We start from the raw sequence: 23,219 nt of genomic DNA, 5'->3' as shown, positions 1-23,219 counted from the left end.
TAATTCCTTTTTTTGCTTGTTGAAATAAGTTTAATAGATTCATGCAAGGATTTATTTTTCATACCAAAATCAGCTTTTCTTGGATACTACTAATAGTGGGGACTGATTTTCAGTAAGTTTGTAGCAAGCATTTGCTTATGCATATTACTGAATGGATATGTGCAAATCCCTGATTTGTGCATGAATGTGGCAAGACAGAAACATGTGGCAAATCAGGGATTTGCATGCAAACATTTTAATATCACATATGCAAACAACTCCCAATTCTGCTCACTTCTAACCTTACTGAAAGCAGTTCCTGCATTATTTTTTTAGATTTTGATTTTGTACACACTCCACACCAGAGGACTCTCAACCAAAGTTCTAGGAGCCCTTGACATACATTTAAAAACTCTAGAATGCAGGAGATATAAAGTAAAAATCAACTAAAACAGTACTTCATCCTTCCACCATCCTACACCCCACTTAGTCCCAAATCATGTGACCAATGCCACTTAAAACACCTGCCACGCTTCCCATGGACACATCCCACCCACCACTGCCTCCATCAATGCTTGCTCAAATAGATGGGCTTTGCAACATGCCCATCAAGCCAACAAGGTCACACTTTTTCAGACCCTGGGGAGCAGAAATTTTCAAAGGAAAGGAGCCTTCATGGAGAATGTTCTCTCAGCATCCCCAGGCCTTTTATTAAAAAAGGGGATCAAGTGCCTGTGCTGATCACAACTGTGACGGTATAGCACAGAGAAAGACATGGTCTCTCTCAAGTAGACAGGTCCCATGCAGTTTATATCAACCAACACCTTAAAACTCCACCTGAAGACCAACAGACTACCAATGAAAATTTTGGAGAATTGTTACCAGATGCTGCCAACGAGAACTACTGCTTAACAAGCAGTTTGCAGCATTCTGCACCAGTTTAAGTTGGTTTAAAATTTAAGATAGATTTAAGGTGTAGCCCCATATAATGTACACTGCAAAAATCAAGTTTCAAGGTGACAAAAGCATGGATTACAGCAGAAAAGTACACAGCCAAGACAAACAGCTGCAATCACCAGCCAAACAGATGACAAAAAACATTCCTGGACACTGCTGCAATGTGACCCTCCAATAGCAAACAGATTTAATATCATCCTCAGATTGAAATATCAGCCTTGTGACATCTTTGTTGCTTCCTCTAATCTACCAGCATCACCTCAGCCTTATCTGGATTGAACTTCAGCCACCTTGCTCTCATCCATTACCCAATTTCCCTGAAACACAAGGCTAGACATTTTTTAGCCCTGGCTGGATCAAGTGGAATGGAAATAAACTTGGTGTCATCAGCATACTGAATACACCACAGGACAGGCTTCTTCATTAACCTTCCTAGCATTCCCACATACACGTTGAATGAGAGTGGAGACAAGATGGAATCCTATGGAACTCCATAAAACACTGCCCTTAGGGTGTAAGAACAATTGCCTTGCACCAATTTCTAGAAACACTTTGCAAGGAAAGAATGGAGTGACCCAAGAACTGTCTTATCTGCTCCTGATGCTGTCCACAGGCAAGTCAACATCATCACATGGCCCACTGTACCAAAGGCTGCTGATAGGTATCAGCATGCACAGTTGATCTTCATTCAGCACCAAGACAAGATCATCTACTAATGCTACCAGTGCTGTTTATGTCCCATACCCAGGTCTGTGTCAAGATCCAAGGTACGTAGGTACTTATCATTACCTTGCCACAATCTTCTCTATAGTTGTACCCAGAAATGGAACATGTAATACTGATCTGTAATTAACCAAACAAAGTTGGTTTTCTGGGTAAAAGCTATGTGACAGTTTCCTTAAGAGAAGTCAGCACTTGCCTTCCCTAAAGGAGGCAGTAAATCTCCACCAGTTAATGAGCCACTACTTCCCCAAAGAGGACACTGGTACAAACAACAGATTGCGGAAAGAAGTCTGCCCAACATCTGCAGTACCTCTGAGTGTCACTGGCCTAAACTCAACCCAAGCGTAGAATGTTACAACATTAGAACAATATAGCCATTATTATAAATATTGGTTAGCATGTTATATTCTACTTGCTCATGGCATGGGATACTTTAGAATAGTTACGAAGATGTACGGCAAACAATCAAGGCACCCCAATAAGAATAAGTCAGATTTTCTTACCATATGTAAAACATACTTTTGTTTGAACAGTAGTATGTGAAAATGTTATGCTATCTACCTAATTGCAACAGATAGTGCATAAGATGCAGAAATGTTAGTTTTGTGGGATTCTTTTTCCTGTAATGTTTATATTGCTCATGACAGCATGCTTCTCATTTTTGCTGATATAGGGAAACACCTCATTCTCTACTTTCTAGCTAGACGGGACTGACCAATATACGACATGGACATTTTGTTGTAGTGCACTACAAGACGATTACACTACATGACTTCTGTGGATTTTTGAAGTGGCACACACTTATATAAAAAAACCTGATTATGCACGCTCAGTAGTAAATAACAGAAATCTGGGTCCAAAATAACATTTGAAGAATGAACAGAACATTTGTAACATATGCTATGATTTACAAAGTTAATAAGAGGGTTTTGCCCACCATCCCATAAATAAAAGATGACATCAGTATTTTTAATAAACACATAGGCGTTGAAGTTTTCTTTTCTTTTTTAATTACCTTTATTGTTTTTCTTCCTTCCTTCTTTTCAATAAGCGCTGCAATTTGTTTAACCCTTCTTTTATGGTCTGAACCTCGACCTTTAGCTTCATCAGAGTCAGCTATCTCAGGATAATGTTGTTTCTAGAAATAAAAATGCCACCATCTATTAATCCAGATTTTCTTAATGATAAAATACAGCGTCAAATTTGCTTTTTTCTACCCTCTGGCTGTACAAGCAAATGCCTACAATACAGTATCTAATTTTTTCTATTTGGATGTAATTATAAGCAAAAATGAGAAGCAATGACAGGAAGTCAGTGAAGGAAGGTTAAGCCAGTAGTTAGAGAGCTAGTCTGGGAGTCAGGAGACCCAAGATCAATTCCCCACTTTGCCAGACTTCTCATGTGACCTTGAGCAAATCACTTGATCTCAATGCCTGCTCCCCACCTGTAAAATGGGGATAACAGTATTTCCCTACTGTGGAAGAGCACTGTTAGGATAAATACATAAAAGACTGTGAGGTGATCAGATACTACAGCAATGGGTACTTTACACAGATTAGAGTTGCCATGCCCAACACTTGTCATTACAAGTCTCCTTTTTCAACTGTTTATAATTGACAACTGTTTATTATATAAATCTAAATAAAAAAATAACCTTTTTAAGATAAAATATTCCAAATTTAGTCTCTGCCTCAGATTATTTTCAAATTCGAGCAAATATAGCGCATATATTTTTGAAAATGAGTTCAGTGAAAAATAGAGTTTTGCCGATTTTAAAAAGACCATCTTTTTTTAAAAAAACATAACTGTAGCAATTCAGAGATTTGAAAGTTGAAAAGTCCTGAAGTCACAGCTGCCCCTTTCCCTGTGAAAATCTGTTCAGATTTGAGTAAATTATAAATCAGGCAAAACCCATCATTTGCACATGCACAACAAAACTTTAACACATTTTAAGAAAACAAAGCTGGAATTATAACTTTCTATTTCTTTAGAACTATCTTCTTCTGCTTAAATGCCCTGTATTTTGTCCATCAAACTCTCCATTCCATTATTCAGCAGTTGTGTTCTCCCATGCAAGCTAAATCAGAAAGGACCACAGTAATCAATCTTCAAGTCTTTTATTATGATTTTACTAGGAACAACTGTTTAGGTCATCGGCCCCAAGGGTTAACTAACTGGTGGGTAAGGATTCATGGTAGCTTGAATAATAAGCCAGTGTTCTTTAAATATTTTGTGTTAAGAAAATAGCCAGAAAAACAGTTCAGAGAGGAACATGACCACATTATCAAAGTGTCATTCCACCCACTGGGAGCATGTGATGAATCCATAGGAAGCCAAAATAATCCTTCTAAGATTGACTTGCCAACAAGAAGAGTGCCTCTTAATATATCTCACAACCCCCAGCAGCAATCTGAGCAGCCCAACTTCATATAGATCATCCTTTAATGTCAGTCACCAGTCACCAACCTACTGCAAAATGGAAAAACTGCCAGAGGTCACTAATGTAGCTTCATAGAGGAGCCAGCTGTTAAGCACACCATTTCCCTGCTGCCTCTTTTATCTTGATCCCCAAGTCTACTTGAGTTATGCTCTTGAAGATGTAAAGACAACTTTCAAAGTCACATTTAGAATGGGCTATATGTTCTAAATGATTTTAAGAAACAAGCTGTGATTTTCTGAACTTTATTCAAATTAATTTCATATTTCAGCAACATGATAGTGATGTGGATAAATTCTTGTATCTTTTAAAGAGCTATCCACAGCCAGCTAGAGGAACACAATTTCCCATTTGTAGAAACACAACACTGCAACATCCATGCTCTTCATAAAAGTATGCAAAGAGCTGATACCAATCTAAAAAACAGTATCTGAAATGGAAAGTGCTTATTTCCTACTAGAAGTACTTTAATCAATACATCTCTTCATGACTCAGTGAAACTGAACCATGTATCCTGTTGTAGTGTCAGTTCTCATTTTGGCCATTACTGCCTCCACTAAACCCATGCAAGGGAGATGTAAAAAATATTTGATAGTATCCCTTGTTTTACAGAATTATGCTTCACTTATTTATATTACAGAAATAAGAGAGATTTAGCTGCTCTCCTCTCACTACAGAATCTTGTGGGGCCTACAGCACCAGGAACTCCATTACACCCTCCTAGGAATTTTTATCCTTCCCATGAAGTTAAAGTTCAAATCCTCTGAGAAAAAGTTTTCTTCCTTGGCTCTTGTGAGCTTCACATTAATTACTAAGGGACCACTCCTCTAGCCAGCAGTGACTTGAGAATTGTATTCCTTTTCATCTTCCACAGTCTAAAGATACTGAGTGCCACATGGAAATCCCTGCATGTTGATTTTTGCCAGCGTTTGTGTCAGTGTCACTTCCTACAAAGTCCCCTTGTACCAATCAAGAAGTTCCATACAACAGTAGTTAAATGTTTTGAAGGAACGAAAGGTTAGGCAGTTTTCACCCCAGAGATTGGCTGCATACAACCGTATTAGTACTATGAACTGGCTTAGCACACACTATATGTCCTGAATACTTACTGCATCTGACAAATGTAGCATAGCCATCAACTCTAAGTTTAAATATAGCACCCAGAAGAAACATGCATCAAGAAGTCCGTAATTTGTGTGGCTGCCTCAACAGACCTATTTGGCACTGTAAAGTTGAAGCATATGAACTGTTCTGAAGTGCTGCTGTGATACAAGTATAATTGAGTTCTTCATAAAAGTTAACAGCTTCAGCAGGATCTCTATCAACAATGAATTGTTATTTGACCCTGTAGTCTCTCCAACAACTAATTTAAAGAATCCCAAGAGTTCTTTCTTAATGAGATCTGAGAATACAAACAGCCATCTATGAGCAGATCCCATACCCAAGAGCATCACAATATTCCTCCAATGCACAAAGGTCAATGCGTTGAAGTGTCCATCCTGAACAGATACAGTGTAAATTCAAGTCAGTGCTCAAAGATGAGGCAATGTAATTTCTCTGAACATACTAAGAAAAAGAAAACCCAAAAAGGACAAATACTTGATAATTCTAAGGCACCTTCCCATTCAAGGATTTCAAAGTGCTTTACAAATATTCAGACTGGGAAACTGAAGTACCGCTTGCCCAGTCACTTGCTGTGCTAGTGGCAATGCCAGGAACACAACTCAGGCCTGGTCTACACTGCCGGCAGCAGTCGACAGGAGATACGCAAGCTACATAGTGTAGCTTGCGTATCAAACGTCAACTTACTTACTTTGACTTACTGCGGTGTCTCCACTGCACTGCGCCAACGGGAGATGCCCTCCGATCAATGCAGCCTTACCCTTTTTGTGGGGGTGGATTTATGGCATTGACTGGAGAGCATTTCCGGGATTGACTGAGCAGGTCTCCACTGCCCACTCAATCGATCCCGCGGCATCGATCCGGCAGCGCCGACACAGCCACAGCAGCAGAAAGACATACCCTCAGAACTCCTGACTCCCAATCATGTACTATATCATACAATGTTCCTGTAGACCTAAAATGAACATCTGCTCAGAGGCACCCTGAAACAGACAATTTTTCACTGTTTTGGTTCTTTTATTTTAGAAATCAAAAACAAATTATAAATGATAAAAATGCAACTTTTGAAAAAAAAAAGGTTCCATTAAGGAATTATTCTATCCAGCTTTATTTACTACATATCACTGTGGTATCTGCATGCCTGCAAGTAGTGCAATTAAGCAACGTGACTACACAACTGTCACATGCTGTTTGTTCTCTCATCCTCTCCCTAGACAGAAAAGCATGTGCAGTGGAATGTCTTGTTTTGGTAGAGTGTCTTTTTAATTTTTTTTTTTAAATATACCAGTTGCTGTCCATTTATATTACAGAAAAGCTGCGGCTTTTATTGTTGCTGATAAGATAACCTCTTCAGTCAACCAAAGAAAAGGAAGTGACAATTTAGAAAGTTAACTGTGGGTAGGCACGTGTTTGCTACTGTTAGGCAATAGAACCGCTCAGAATTTTAAACCCACTAACAGTTCAGAGCATGAAGCCAGTTGTGTGGCTCTATCACAACTGAGCTTGCCATAGAGAAAGTATACATAAAACTATTTTATTTTAATTGGGTTAACATCTAGTGCAAATATATTTAAAAATGAAAGGTGCAAGTAAAGAATTTGCCACCCAACTAATAGTCAAAAGAAAACTTACTCTAAGAACAAAAACTTACCAGATATGCCAGTCTATGTTTAGAGCCATAAACATGCATGAACATGTTACTCAATCCCGCTTTACAGTGGCACAGCTGACACTCGTAGAAAACAAGGAAATTCTCTTTTGATCGGTATTCAATTATATATTGAAGTCCTGTATTGAAGAAAGGTATGTTTTACAATTTAGTGTTTACTAAAACAATCTGCATACATACTATTACCCAGTACACACAGATGATCAAGAGTTCATACAAGAAAAAGAAACTAAAGCAATTTGTTCTTAGTAGGTACTAAATACATTGGCCAAGATTTTTAAAAACAACTAGCTATTTTGAGTGCCTCAATTTTTGGGCCACTAGCATAAGACATCTTCCTAACCACCCACTTGTGAAAACGAGATCTCTTTAAGTTGCCTCAAGTTAGGCAACAAAAATTGAGGCATTCAAATGTCACTAGTCACTTTTGGAAAAATGTAAGGAACTCCATTGCTTACCATCTTTCTATTTTCTTTATAAATAGATTATCTCCTCTCCAACAAAGGGAAACAGACACATTTGTATAAAAATGAATTTTTATATTCAAACTTATCAACTATGATATTATAATAAGAATAACACAGAATCACTTAGGTCAAGAGTCACTTCTAGTACATACCCCTACATTATTTGTAACCCACAATCTGTTGTAATCAACAGATGGAAGTCCAACCTAATCAAAAATAAATATGCAATGAGAACTGCAAGAATTCTCCTAAGTAAGATTCACTTACATACTGTACCTGCAAGACACCTAATGTAAACTGTGTAAGGTTTGCCTAATTTCATACTTATGAATATATAAATTCACTCAATCCCTCTGGAAATGTAAACATTACTGGCATTTAATTACAGCATTAAAAAAATGCTCACCAAGCGCAGGTTCTGAATCTTTACAAGTATTAAGCTGTTCTTCCAAGGTTTGTCCTTGAAACTTCTCTGGCTCAGTTTGAACTATAAAATAAAGCACTTTATTGAAACGTGATTAGTCCCCCTGTATCAAAGCAATAATAACCACCCATTGTTTACTGTTATATACTTTGACAATCTCAAGAGCAGTGGGAAATCTAGGAGAAAGAAGTGGTGACCTTAAATTGGACTTAAATGGACTTAAATTTGCTGTTAAATCCAAACTTACACCCGATCCCTGCCCTGCAATGCCTTTCAGGAGACACAGTAATAATCCATTTGATGAAGTCAGCCTGTGGTGAAGCATTATTCCATAAGTCTCACCCATTCATATGGTCTATTCTTGGCAAGGAAGATGCTATAGAGCATGGGTCCTCCCCAATTCTCTGCTTACAGAGTCGTCCTCCCCAATTCTCTGCCTATGGGGTGGGGATGAGTTTGGGGCTTCTGCTCTATGGCAGAGGGTGGGGCTAGGGCCTTCTGCCCAGGAGAGAAGGTCTCGGAGCCCTTGCAGGCGCAGCCTGCAGGGCTGGAGCCCCAAGTCCCAGCAAGTGTGCCTTGCAGGGCTGGAGCCCTGAGCCCCCACTCCCTGCAGGGCAGAAGCCCCAAGCCCTTCTACCCCGCCACAGGGATGAAGCTCCGAGCTCCAGCAGGCGCGCCCCGGATCTGGAACTTCTGATGATTGTCATATGTGGCTTGGAGGATCAGTAAGTTTGACCATCCCTGCTACAGAGATATTAAAAGGGGAAAAACACAATGAAAGCAAATTCCCCAATGACCTGCTAGCTTCTAGCATCACTGACATTAATTCTCACCCTTTCTTGAAATACAGACGAAATCATGGCCCAGCTGTGTTTTTGTGCACTATACCTAATAAGGAAATTAACTTACCATAATCAGGAAGTTTTACAGGTGCTTTCGCTTGGTCCCCTGTGCCACTCACAGTTTTAACTAAAAAAAATAAGTAAAAATTTATAAACAAAGACTAGAATGAGTCCTTAAGAACTTAGTCATAAAGACTGGATATGCACTATGTTTCAAGGAAGCAGTATGGACGTCTTGTTGACGTGTAAAGGAACAAATTATATTACTTGCACCTTTGCATACCAAGAGTTAGATTTTGCTGGTAATAGCTGAAGCACAAACATTAGCACCAAAGATTTACAATAAACAAACTTAGTGCTAGACAATTTAATAAAGAGGACATGGAGAAAAAGAAATTACAACTGCAACCAAGTCACCAATTTTACAATTAATTAAACTCATACCAAAGTATTAAATTACAGCAGAACCCGCTATTAGTGAAAATCTCATACAGAACCCAGCCTGGAGTAAGAGTCTGCTACATTAAGCTTTATATCCAGCACTTCACACCAACTTGGAGACATTAAATGATACAAAGGGGGGGATTTGGAAAGGGCTAGTTAATTTCATATAAAGTGCCCTCCTATGGCCTAAGAGCAGAGCACAGTGCTCCTGGTTACCCTTGCATTCACAAGGGATGGCTTGTTTACACATGGAAATTGATCAGAATAGCTAATAGGGAATAGTTATTCTAGTCAATTTCAAAAAAAAACTAGGCAAGATTCCAGGACAAAGAGGAAACCTTACTGGAATCAGCCCCTCTGCAAGAAGCAATAAAGAAAGTGTGCCAGATCCCTCCTTCACTGTAATCATACATTGCAGAAGCTATTTTTATTCAAAATGTACTATTTTAAAAGACTTCTTTACTCTGACATGTATGAAAGGCTGACATAGTACAGATTTGGAACATACAATGTATCATTTAGTCATATGTAATTTGAGTTTTTCAGTCAGAAAAGGTAGCATATTAGGGAGGAGGAGGAGTGTCATCTTATTCACAAATAAATTCTCAGAGCAGATGTCCCCAAACTGTGGGGCATGCCCCATTAGGAGGGTGCAGAGGAACCTTGGGGAGTTGTGGTAGGGCCTGGGCTAGCCCCCACAAGGGCGGAACACATAGCCACACTCTGCCCCTATTTCTGCTCTAGCCCCGCCCGGCAGCTGCAGCCTCAGTTTGGGAACCACTGTCATAGAGGTCTAACTCCCAGATTGGGAAGAGAATTGCCGCAAGTCCTCCCTGAGGTATTTACTGAATAGTTCCCACCTGCCTGTCAGAACTGGGTAAATGCCAAAGAGCTTTTTTTCTGCACATGAACTTTGCAGGAGAACTCCCAAGTCCAGAGAAATGGCAATTCTCTCTTAGGTTCTTTCTAGTCTAACACAGAATGGGATAAAAAAAATTTTAAAAAAAAATCCAATTTAAAAAAAAAAACAAAACAAAAAAAAACTGTCCAGCAGTGAAGGGTCTATTGTGCCGTGGAACTTTCTCCAAACAATGCAACAAAAGTCCAATATCTTGGGACATAAAAAATTAAATTGGACATTTAAATTTAGACTGAAAAAAGCATTGGAAAATACACTGTATCGAACTGTCCAACTTTAAGGCCAAGGGAATGTAAAATGACTTAAGTCTTTTCTACCTCTATGAAATACAACCACACTATTTTTCTGTTAATATAATCAGCAGTGAAATAACTGAAGTTGACAATTAAATAGCTATCATTTATTTTAAAAGTTAACCCTCCACAAGTAATGAATTTAAACCTCTTCTAGCTATTTCTCTATTGTAGACCAGGTCTCAGAGTCCTCTTACGATCAAATCCCAAAATCTTACTAGTTGCAGTTCAAGTGCTGAAGCCTGTACACCCCTTTCTAACACAATTAGTTACACTGACTTCTGCAGGACTCCTTCCAAGAGCAAGGGTAACAGGACCAGACCTAAAATTAAAATTCTTAAAAAGGTGACTTACAGTTTTGTATGAATGTTTATAAAACACATCTAACCAAAGCAAAAAGTTATACATTAGCACTTACTAATGCCATGGGCTTTTAGAGCTTCTTCAACCTAAATTGATGAGAGAAAAATAGATTTAACATTTACTTAAAAATTCTACTTTGTCAAAGAGACAGACAAACATTCACTATTTATAAACTAATTAGATTAAGGGTTACACAAAAAATGGTTATTCAAAATGTACAAGGCAATTTTTCTCCAATGGATAAAAAAATACATATATTGTTTCTCTATCAAGGTGAATAAAAACCAATGATTTTTTAAAAAATCAAACATTAGATATTTTTAAATTTAAATTAAATACATGTTTAAAAAAAACCTATTTAAAATTGACCACCTACTTTAAGGCCTAAACTTACCATATCTATTACAATTGAAATTAAATGCAAAAATTGTATTAAGCAATACATATTTGCTGCCAAATTCTAAACAAAGTTAGACCACTGAACCGGTGGAAGTAACTAGCGGAGCACCTAGAACTAGAGTTTGTTGAAGTGCTAAGACAGCTTTTAAGAGCAGGAGCCTCTTCTGCAGTTATACAGAGAACATTTTCTTTATTTCAGTTTATTCAACTATTTCAGTCCAATGACTAGGTCATTCAAAGTTAATAAACCGTTTGGGAATTGAAAAAGCAGTAGAGCTTGTTTTCCTTTCCCAATCTATGAACAAAAACTAAAAGTGTGAGAGTATGAGGTACAAGTTCAAAATTTTGAAGGATACAGTGACCAGAAACAGTCAGTTCAAGTCACTAACTACAGATAAAATCTCTTTTGTTTAATAATTAATTTCAATGCAAAATATGTTTCGATAAACTTTTTGATCTTTTTTTTTTTTTGTTTCCAGCACATTTAAGATAGTTTTATTTAATTTTTTAAATGCTGTTTTTGCCTTTTTAAATTTGCACTTCCACCCAAAGAGAGCTTGACACCAATTACAAGTAAATTGATCATCTAGTAAATCAGAAATGCATAATTCACCATTTTCTAACTTAATAAAAATGTAAAAATTAGACTCTATATACACAATTTTTGAGCAATTATATTTATTTATATGGTGTATCCTCCTGGCTAGCAAAAAGAAGAACTAAGTTTAGGGTAAGTGCTATATTTAGTTGCAAATCAATATTTCAGTGATTACCAACCAATAAGAATCAGCCTTTCTTTAGGAAAATAGCTAAAAAGAATAAATGCAAAACACGATTAAAATTGATTTTTAAATCAATGTTTCCTACTTGCTGATTTAAATCATTAGTAAAAATCAGTTATTTAAATGGTTCTGATTTAAATCAATCCACCATTTCCTATTACATTATCCTCATTATTTAGAGCAATAAATAACTGCATCTGTATTTGATCTTGCCTCATGTCCCTTGCTGACTACAGCATGAAGCTCTGAAACATATTTTGGGGGCTGGATTTATAAAGGGAACCTAGGCACATAAATCCAATAAATAATAATAAAAATAATGACAGTCACAAAAGCACAGCTTGGCTGCTGCCTAACACTGCAGGTGCCTAAATCCCAAAAATGCCTAAGTTTCTGTCAATGGATACACGCAAAGCCACTTAAGTCCTGATGCCATCCCACAGCTAAAAAGTTGCTCAGAGCCCTGGCTCACACCTATGTCCCAGCAGGATTCCCAAACTAGGTGTCCGTCCCCCCACACACAGGACCTGATAAGGCGAGTGCCTTGTTGGTCTCTCCCCCCACCACCTCGAAGAACGGGTGACCTGGCTTAGGTGCCTAGTTCCAGGAAAGCGTTCATGACTGAGAATCCCAAGGTCCAGATCAATGGGAGTTAGGTGTCTAAGTACCTCTGTGAATCTGGGCCCTAAATCCTGTCCCATTTCACCTGCATTTTATTCCTGGCTAGCTTAGGCACCCTCCTCAGCTCACTGGTTTCTGAGAATCCCTTTCTTAGGTACCAAGGCTCCCCATGCTTTGTATAGGGAGAGTTAAGCACCTAACCTGAGGCTGTGAATTCTATTGTTTGACAGGGTACCTAGGAGTTAGGCATTGTAACACTGGGCACTGCAATGCCTAAATCCTCTTTAAAAATTGTTTTACTAATCCAGACAGTAAGACACAGATTGAACACATGAACCTTTTATAAACATCACTGCTATACAAAAAAGTTGTGCTTTCCTGTACATGACGAAACAGTAAAGCATGAAAATTCTAAACAAAATTCTAGGTGCTTTGCTAACTTCTTACACATTTTAGAACATTTACTTTAAATAGAGAAAATAGTGATTAAAATCCTACATTTCATCACCGTTTAACGTAACTATCTACAAAATCTAACACACAAAAAACCGTAATCTTACCGTCTTGTGTTTGAAGCCAAGGAAATGAGTCTGTAAGTTTAATGCAGAAGCACACGAGATTTTGCAAATCTAAGTTAAAAAGAAGATTTATAATTATTTCTACAGTATTATGCAAGCAAACAGAAAAAATAATATAATTCAGGAAAATATCATTGATATTTCAAACTAATCAAAATCTCCTCATTTAATAAACTCCAGTTATATCCCGAAACAGATTTCCGCTGAAATACAACTCCTCTAAAGCCAGACTGAATAGTAGCCAACACTTTATTCACTGGGCTTCAAAGAGGAAGATCAAAGTACTATCTTTCATTTAAAAGTCATTCTCCATGGCACAAGATGGTTTCAGGTTCCCCAGAAACCTTCAAATACATTCAACTGTATTGTACCACAGGGAAGGCCACTTCTCTCAATCTGATTAAAAGATGTATGGAAAGGTGATCTTCAAAAAGATGACCAAAATAAAGGGTACAAAACCCAAGCTCTAGAGAAATCTGAAATCTTTGACCAGGAAGTGTAGTGTCTCTCTTCTCCTGTTGTGCAAGAAGTGTGATTCTCATCAACATTTCATTTAAAGGACTACAAAAATGAAGAGAAAGCAATTGATATAAAATGAAATGGGCTGAAAGGAATATTTACCCCCATACAGACCTTGAAAAGTCCACAGGGTGAGTCTTCTAAACAAATGAGGACTTCCTCAGGTCTGTATACTCCTTGCCCCCATGTTGGGCAGGGAATGAGCAGGGGTACTGAAGAGATGAGGTCACCAACTACTGTAGGCATTCACTCTGCATACTTTCCAAGGGCTGTCAATGTGTTTCTCATCCCTTCCATGTGCCCTAGCACCCTGTACCTCCAATCTCACACTGCCAGACTCTCTGTTATCCCCATTACCCTATGATTCCCTGTACTTGCAGGGCCTGCATCCTCCCTCATCCCCCACAAGTCTCCATAGGTTCCCCTCGGATCCCAGTGAGCTTGCATACGCTTGTCAGGGACTAACAAGCCTAATGAGATCTGACAGGTATGCACATGTACAGGTAGGGAGAAACACACCACACCCCCTGCATTCACATCACTCCCTCTACGCCTCCCCAAACTTCCACTCAAGTTCCCTCAGCATCCCAGCTCCCCTTCGTGCCTCGGAGCAGCCAGCTTCCCTACTCCCAACACCCAAGCTTTCCTCAGTAACAACAATTAAACACACCAGTTCTTGCCCTTCCACACAACAAACTTCAGTAGATTCATCAGACCCAGACAAATTTATGTAGGCTCGGTGGGGAAAGATGGGCCAAATGAAATTAATTAGAGGTGGTGTATATGTGTGAATGGAGGTGTCCAGGAGCATCCACTCCCTCCCCACAACTTCACTAAACATCCCAGTTCCTCCCAACATACACACAAACCTCAGTAAGCTAGCCAGGTCCAAAGCCAAGGTGTGTTTGTCAGGGACCAATAAGCCTACTAAATGAGGTTCCTTAGGAGAGATATGTGGGGGATAAATGTCTCCTTCCAACATGTTTCCCCATACTCCCTGCTTTTGCCCAGCTCCCCTTCTAAGCAAAACAGCTGCCATTATGCAAAGGCCTCATGTGTGTTCAAATCTGAAGAGATTAAATTTAAAGAAACAAGATCTCTACTTAGCAGGGGCTTTGCTTCTGGGGGAATGCAGAGTGCATACTCCCTGCACGACTACCTCCTGTTTTACCCATGTCCCTTCCTAAAAAAGAAATTCTCTCCTCTTCTAACTCTCACAACATCCAGTTCCCCCACTCCATGCCCACCAATCTCCCCATGTTGTCCCATCCAGCATTCCAATCTAAACATTCTGGGGATGGGGTATAGTGACCATTTCCCCCAAACTACTGTTCTGGATGGTATCTGGCTAGTTTGGCACATAACCCATCTTCTTTCTCCACAGGGTTGCCAAGGAGGGTCCATTATCCCCTGAAATTCTTATGGGAGTCAGGATCTTTGAGGGATGAACCTTTTCCCCACCCAGCAAAGCCCATACCTGCAGCCAGAGTAGGAAACTGGATTATGGGTCTGCTTTTTAGAGGATCATTGGTTTCACATATAACCCCCACAGTTGGTACTTCCCTCTGCTGGAGGGTCCTCTCAACTCACAGGCAAGAATTTCTCTCTGATGCCCTATCTAACACTCCTACCACCTGCCTATTGCCCTCAATACTTCTGCTGGTCTCGCTAAATGGGCTTCATACTCCCAACACCCTGCTGCCTCTCAACACTGATAATAATGTCTGTTTATTAAGCCCATCTCTCTCTCTGCTCCTACTTCTCCTCATCTCCACTTCTCCCCTCACTTGCCTAACCCCTTTGCCCAAAACCAGTTTTTTTCCCCCTCACATTCACCTGATATCCACCACGGTCATGACACCCTCTGCCACACAAGCACTATTTCTCCCATTCCTCCACAATTCCTTCACTACCTTCTGTCATCAAAATGCATTTTAGCTGCTTTATAATTCATTTCTGCTGCACTTACTTCCCTTCTACCCCATCCACAAATCCACTCTGCCCACCAGACACCATACATCCTGCTGATCCCCTTCCTCAAGTCCTGCATCAATCTCGTCTGCCCAGCCCCCATGTCCCCTTTCTCACTCCCACCCCACATGAACACAACAGACTCTTTCTACCCCCTTTCCTCATGTACCTTATGATTCCATCTAGGTCCCCCACATCCCCCCTCATTTCTCTCCTATTTTCCCCATATGTGTCCAGTCCCAAATCCCCTCTCCTCTGCCTATTCAATGTCCCCGCTATCGTGCCACAATAGCCCCAGGCTCCTCCTAGCCCCCCAAATTCTAGAGCCTCATCACCATCACTCGTTTCTGCTCTTTTTATAAATAAGGTCTTTAAGAAGTTTGCAGACTACGGATGTGGCCATCTTACTTTAAAAAAAAAAAAAAGACACTTTATATTGGCACAGTCACAGTACAAATGCCATCTTCCCATCATCATAAAAACACAGTGATGTTATACAGGATTAAACCAGTTAGCTATTCCAACACCCTGTCTCTGTCTGTAGCCAACACATGATGCTTCAGAGGAAGGTTATTTATTTGTATTACAGAAGCATTTTGAAGCCCCAAATGCGACTGGGACCACATTGCACTAGGCACCATACAAACACATAGCAAAAGACAGTCCCTGTTACAAAGAGCTTACAATCTAAAACAGACAGAACAGACAAAAGATGGGAATGGAAAGCAACTAGTAAAAGGTCACACAGCAGTTCAGTGACAGCATTGAGAATAATCCTCGGGTCTTGTGACTTTCAGTCTACTGTCCTACCCAACAGACCATTCAAAAAACACTACAACAAGCAATTATGGAATAACCTATTCATAAGGAAAATTTCTTTCTAACTGATATGTGTATCATCATTGTATATGGAATTTTGAGATTCTGCTATCTGGTTGATATTGAAATATGTTGTGTGTCCAGGAGACGCCCACAGCTAACTCTCCAGTGGCAACAAAGGAGGTGACCCATACCCAAACAGGTGTTAAGCAACCCTCACAAGCCATTAACCAGCAGTGGACCTGTAAACAAGAGATCTACAATTCTATAAGTGACACCTATTCAGTTCCTGGAAGCAGGCAGGCACAAGCCCACCCACATCTGAAGGCTTTCCCCCCCACCAACCTCAGGGGAGGAGCTACTGAAACCAGGTGCCAACAGAGATCAGGGGACAACTAATGAAAAACAGGGACAGGAGTGAAGGTTACAGGGTCAAAAGCAGGGAACCACAGGGGGGCACTTAGCAGAGAATACTGGACAGCACCCACTGCTCCTTGAAGACCTCTACAGAGCCAGCGGATGCGGTCCAAAGGAACTCTGCCCGGATACATGACCTAATGGAGGATCAGAAATAGGCCCCAGAGAACCTCCCCATCCAGCATCCTCCTCCTGGTATGGCAGATGGCCACCTTGGTCAGTGCCAGGAGGAGTCGATGAGGAGTTCTCATGACTTTGTGGACCCACGGATAAGTTGTGAGGGGATAACTGCAGCCAGAACCTAAGGAGAAGGTCCTGGAGGAGTTGGAAAAGAAGTTGCTGCAACCTGGCACACTCGAGATAAATGTGCGCCATGATCTCCCTCACACTACAAAAGGGACAAGTATTGGAGGGGGTGGTACACCCCTCTATAAGAGACAGTTGCACAAGAACAATACAATAAGGATTGTTCAACTCTATGACTCAGCTTTACAAGCACCCCACAATGGGGATTGCTCAACTCTGTGATTCAGCAAGGCTCACCATGTCTAGCCCAATATCTTCCCTGGACCATGGATTGAGAGTATAAAATAAGGGACAGTGGCATCATTAGACTACATCTCTGCTTCCCCATCTATGCTGAAGGCATCAAGAATGCCGGGAAGATAAAATCTTTGAACTGAGGAGACTGGTCGCAGGCTGAGAAGGAAATTCCAGCCTGTGAATTAAGAACTGTAACCTGCCTGCAACATCCAGTAGGGGGTGAGAAAAGGTGTTTGATTCAAATCTTGCTTAGTCTAAAAGTTTAGGCTTTAAAATGCGTGTTTACTTTTAATTTTCTTAGGTAACTATCCCTGACCCTTATGCCTATCACTTATAATCATTTAAAGTCTATCTTTCTGTAGTTAATAAACTTATTTTATTTTAATGTTTTATCCTTACCAGTGAGTTTGTCTAAAGTGCTTGGGGAATCTGCTCAGGTTACAAAGGTTAATGCATGTCCACTATCCTTTGACGAAGTGGTCAACTAATTAATGAGCCTGAATTGTTCAAGAGGTCTTGAGCAGTGTAAGATGGTACATTTCTGGGGTGCAAGGTTGGGGGGATTTGCTGGTGTTTCCCTGTGTATGGTTCATGAGTGGCTTAGAGAGCATTCATACAACTTAGCTGGGTGTGTCTCTGCATGTTGTTGACTGAGTGATCACAGCACTTTGACAGGTTTTCTGCTTGTCACTAGCAAAGCATCATGAGAGACAGCCCAGGCTGGAGTTAAGGGGACACAGCAGTCCCACAGTTCCAGATTGTCCCATCACAGTAAGTATGTCTTTATGTGGACTTCTTACTGCTGCAAAGGACAATCTACTATATGATTAAGCACAAAGCATTCTAATTTTGGTCCCTGGTGAGTTGAAAGTACGTGTTATGAATGGAAAAGGTTGTCTCAAGATATGTCTATACAGTAATTAGAAGTGCAATTGCAGCTTGAGTAGACATACCTGCTCTAGCTTTAATCTACCTAGCATGGCTAAAAATAGCAATGGCTTCAGCGTGGGCTAGAAACATGATTAGAAACCCAGAGTTCCAGGTGGTCTTATATAACCCCACTGGAGCTCCGCGATGCATGTCTATTTTGACCTATGCTAAGTAGACTAAAGCTTGCAGCTTGGGTAGGCATACATGAGCTGTAATCCCATCTGCAACTGCAGTGTAGACATATCCTTGGCTGTTTTTTTATCCAATGCATCTTTGCAGAACCAAAGTTATGTATGTACAATACTCAAAACATCCTTAAACTTTCAGTTTATGGGTGTGCATTAATGAAGACTGTTAAGAGTAACAGCACTGACCATTTCCATAATTTTCTCCTTTACCCCCAGAGACACATGAAGTGCATGACTAGCACTGTGAACCTTAACTATGAGCTAATGATGTTGGGCACGAAAAGCTTCTGTGCAGCAGTGCACCCATATCAAAGGAAGAGACTCTACAGTTAGGTGTTAACTGATAGCAGAGAGAGACGCATGTAACAACTTAAAGAATGGAGTATCCGCGGAGGTTATTTCATTATTTAAAACATTTATTTCTCGTCTGATCTTGAGAATCAAAAAATGATTGTACCTGAAAGGAGATTGTGCATGATGTCTATATTCAGAAATCTAATAGAGTCTAATAGTCTAATAGAGTTGGATTACCATTTTAATAGAGAGAAAAAGTGACAAGTATTTTTGCATAGGGAGACCCTGAATTAGCACCAGCTAAAAATATGACAAGGGTGACTCCAGTTAAAAAAAAATGGGAGAAGGGGCGATTCCAGAACCACAAGATGCTGCCACAAGCTATTTTAAACCTAACTAGTTTTCAATTGTTTTCCTGAACTTTTTGGTTTTGCTCTTGCTCTCATACCCTTCAACACTGGATAAAATCACATTCTGTCAAAGGCCCTTAATAATATGAAGTACTCACATTGCAGTAGAAAGGTTGTTGAGGATGAGTCTTCTCTTTCTTTACCTCAGGTTCGGTGTCCATGTTTGAGTTTTAAAAGAGATGAAAAGCACTAGGAAAACTACAAAAATATTTATGAATTATTACTTCAGTTTGATGTAAGACAAGAATTCTGGTTTAATCTGTTAAAATGTTACAGTGGGTAGGTGATTGCATACTTTGATGTTTGGTTTTTCAGTAACCTGAAAATTTAGCTTTGAATTTCCAGGCTAATGATTGTGTTTTGAGAACATCAGCATTCCCTTAACAGCATGCCTCAAACAGGGGGAGGGGGATGAAGGGGGGGGAAGAGAGTGGTACTCTCCTGTACTCTGCCCATCAGGCATAAAATACACACACCTAAACTATTATCACATGCACTGCCAGGTTTCACATTCATATGTGTGTATGGACAGAACGAGATTAAGGCACAGATTGAACAGCCATGTGTTTAGGGCTCCAGCTCCCAGAGTCACATAATGATATCAGAATAGAAGATTACATTTTAAAAAATGGTCCTTTCAGTTATGAAGTTTAAAAATCTGAACATTTAACCAATGCCAATTATTTACCAAACTGTGCAAACAGTCTCCAGCAGACAGCAATGCAGTAGCCTTTACAGCCAGTAAGGAAGTTACCTGACCTCACAGAGTATGTCTACACAGAATTTTGGAGCAAATCTCCCAACTTGGGTCAACAGACTTGGGCTACTGGTGCTAATACTGTTACTCCAAAAATAGCTGTATAGACAGTACTGCAAAGCCCTGCTTATGGCTCTGAAGTCAGGGCAGGGAATGGGCTTCAGAGCCAGAGTGCCAGCCTGAGCCACAACTTCACAGTGTCATCTGTACGCCTATTTTTAGACAACAATCATGAGTCCCACTAGCCTGAGTGTGTCATCCTGGGCTGGGAGGCTTGCTCCAAAATGCTGCACATATACCCACATCCAGTACCAGAGAAGACCAGGTCACATTATTGTCAAAGTTACTGCCCCCACTACTGCAGACACCTGGGAAGACAAGAAGGGCCTGAGCTACCACAGCTACCTTCTCCAAGTGCTAAGTGAGATGCTGTTATAACTGTAACCTGTCTGCCACATCCCGTGGGGGTGAGAAAAGGTGTTTGATTCAAATCTTGCTTAGTCTGAAAGTTTAAGATTTAGAATGTGTGTTTACTTTTTTTTTTTCTTAGGTAACTGTCCCTGCCCCTTATGCCTACCACTTATAACAGGGGTGGGGAACCTCCGGCCCGCGGGCCGGATCCGGCCCGCGAAAGAATTTGATCCGGTCCGCGGGCGGGTGGGCGGGAAGTGCGCGCCGCCGAAACCCTGCCGCCGTCTGCCCATTTTCGGCGGCGGTGGGAGCTCGGAGGTGGTTACTGTCCCACGGCACCCCGCGGACACTGTAAAACCGCGCCGCCGAAAAGATGGAAACGGCGGCGGCATTTCGGCGGCGGGGGGTGGAGTCGGCGGCGGCACGGTTCCGTGGGGGGGGTCGGGCAGTTCCCGCGGCCAAAACCCTGCCGCCGTTTGCGCCTTTTCGGCGGCGGCGGGGGGAATTCGGCAGCGGAATCGGCGACATGGCCCGCGAATGGAGGCAGCAATATCAAAATGGCCCTTGGCAGGGAAAAGGTTCCCCACCCCTGACTTATAATCACTTAAAATCTGTCTTTCTATAGTTAATAAACTTATTTTTAATGTTTTATCTTTACCAGTGAGTTTGTCTAAAATGCTTGGGGAATCTGCTCAGATAACAAAGGCTGGTGGATGTTCACTATCCTTTGGCTAGGTGAACTAATTAATGAGCTTACATTGGTCAAGATAAGGTCTTGAGCAGTGTAAGTCGCTACATTTCTAGGGGTGCAAGGCTGGGGACCTTTGTTGGTGTCTCCCTCTGTAAAGTTCATGAGTGACCTGGAAAGCATTCATGCAACTTGGCTGGGTGTGTCTCTGTCTGCTGTTGGTTGAGTAATAACAGCCCTGGAGGGATTGACTGCTGGTCAGTAGCAAAGCATCATGTGAGACAGACCAGGCTGAAGAGTTAAGGAAACACAGCCATCCACAGTTTCAGGTTATGGACCCATCAGACTAGGAGACAAAGCAAACACAGGAGATGGGAAGCAGTCCCCGAGCTGCAAGGCCACACTATGGGGAATACTGCAAAAGCAGACTAACACGGCTACCCCTCTGGAACCATTCTATGGGAAATACTGATTGCCATCCCCACCCGGCTTTGAACCAGGGAAAAAACGGTTGTATTTTCTTAAGATCCATCAACATTCGCGGCACAATATGAGCAGTTACTCATCAATGCAGGCACGTTTCCATCAGCAGCCTCAACATTTAAACCATCATCAGACCTCTGTCTGAAGCAGCCACTGACACGAACGCGGCTGGTCGCCTCCCACAACGCCACCAGCCCCCCGCTCTGCAGACGGGACTGACTGACTGACTACCGGCGTTTGGACGTGAGCCAAGCCCCAGAGAGCGAGACAGCGCCCGACCTCCTGCCCCAGCGGCTCTTCCCGCCTCAGCTGCCGCTGCAGCGCCCCGCCCCCAATCGCTGCCGCTCGCGCGGAGCCGCGCGGGCCGGTTGATCGCTCACCGCTCCAGGGCGGGAGCCGGAACCCGCGCCCGCCAAGCCTCGACCTCGCAGGCAGACAGCCCGGCCCCGCGCCCCGGCGTCCCCGTGTGACCCGCTCCGTCCGTTCCCCCTCCCAACGGCCTCATCTCTGTCTCCATCCAGGCAGTCACGTGACGGGGGCGCACGAGTACAGCGGGGGGAGGGGCCGGGGGGAGGAACCCGCCCCCAGCGACACGGGCCTGGTCGGGGCAGTTCCGCTTGTTCACAGCGGGGGGGGAGAGGCGAGAGCAACCCCCGACCAGACGCTTCATCTCAGCCGGCCCCCAAGGCTGTGTCTATCCCGCCGCGCCCCCGGCCCGGCCCGGCTCGGCTACGCTACGTACAGCTTCGGCTTCAGGCCGCCGCGCGAAGAGTGACTCGGCTCGAGGACAAACGCGCATGCGCCTCGGCCCTGCGTCTGCGACGCCCCTGCTGCGTGAGGAGGCGGAGTCGGGCTTGTTGGCAAATGTGGGATAGAAACTCCGGGCTGGAATCGCCCTGTCTGTGCCGGCGGAGCCGGATCCTCCTCGCGCGGCGCGTGCCTCTCCAGTGAGCGGCACCGCGGGCAGCAGCGGGGCGAGCAGCGCGCGGCTCCTTGTGGTTGTTCGTGGTCGGGCATTTGCTAGGGCCACCGATGCGCTAATCCAGCCCCGGGGCGGGGCAGGGCAGGACTAGTTGCCCCCTCAACACCTCCCGGGGGCAGCAGTTCCCAGGCCTTGTACAGGGGCGAACCAGCTAGTGCAAGGCTCACCCCACCCCACCCCACCTAACCGGGATGAGCTGGGCCCTACAATCATGGGATTTAAAATAGCTCAGCCTGTGTTTCTGGTCTGCCTCTGGGGTGTTTCTTAAAGGTCCTGCTCCCGGGTCTGGTGGTGAATTGGTGATGAGAATCACAGCTTTCGTTTTATCAAACACCGCTTTTCTAGCCCGAGCGGCTGCAGGGAAAACTTTGAAAATGTGACCCCAAAATGCTCACAGATCAGGTGGCAAATGAAAATAACTCCACATTTATCACTTTTTAAATGATTTTAAGCAGTTCTCCTAATTTTTGGATGTTTGATTCATGATTTTTTGAATGCTTGGGGTTGGCAATACTGGTTATGAGCAAGTAGAAATGGATTAGAATGGACACAACCTTAACTATAGTTGTTACAATGCATTCCAGATAAAATATTGTTTCCATACGGTTGCTGGGGTTTTATATGTTTTAATGTTTGCTTTGTCTGCATATGATCAAAAATATATGAATGTGTTTGGGAACTGATAGTTTTGTTGGCATTCATTGGGATTTTATTAGATTTGCCATTGGTACAGAATTTTAGATAAACAGGTATTTTCTTTTGGCACAATCGTTTGAGGACAACATTAT

General features: G+C 42.0%; 1 protein-coding gene across 3 annotated transcripts in view; it reads right to left on the bottom strand.

Annotated features, from left to right (window-relative positions):
• The window catches only part of LOC137167644 (dentin matrix acidic phosphoprotein 1-like), a 64,924-nt gene extending 42,688 nt beyond the window's left edge, over positions 1-22,236 (bottom strand). For 2 of the 3 annotated variants that reach the window (XM_067569857.1, XM_067569860.1), the window contains exons 1-8: positions 21,830-21,903; positions 19,209-19,308; positions 13,002-13,070; positions 10,695-10,725; positions 8,688-8,747; positions 7,761-7,841; positions 6,870-7,006; positions 2,675-2,797 (exon numbers count right to left, since the gene is read on the bottom strand). In XM_067569857.1, coding sequence (XP_067425958.1) covers positions 2,675-2,797; positions 6,870-7,006; positions 7,761-7,841; positions 8,688-8,747; positions 10,695-10,725; positions 13,002-13,070; positions 19,209-19,271 — 564 coding nt within the window. In that variant the 5' untranslated portion in view covers positions 19,272-19,308; positions 21,830-21,903. Of the gene's footprint in view, positions 1-2,674; positions 2,798-6,869; positions 7,007-7,760; positions 7,842-8,687; positions 8,748-10,694; positions 10,726-13,001; positions 13,071-19,208; positions 19,309-21,829; positions 21,904-22,191 lie in introns of those variants that run through there. The other variant, XM_067569859.1, reaches the window with a different exon arrangement.
• Between the last annotated feature and the right edge of the window lie 983 nt (positions 22,237-23,219).

Source organism: Emydura macquarii, unplaced genomic scaffold (assembly GCF_026122565.2).
Source record: "Emydura macquarii macquarii isolate MOO-44397 ecotype Brisbane River unplaced genomic scaffold, CSIRO-AGI_Emac_v2 contig_2948, whole genome shotgun sequence".
In the NCBI taxonomy this organism is placed as follows: domain Eukaryota; kingdom Metazoa; phylum Chordata; order Testudines; family Chelidae; genus Emydura; species Emydura macquarii.
This window is presented reverse-complemented; position numbering and strand designations above follow the sequence as displayed.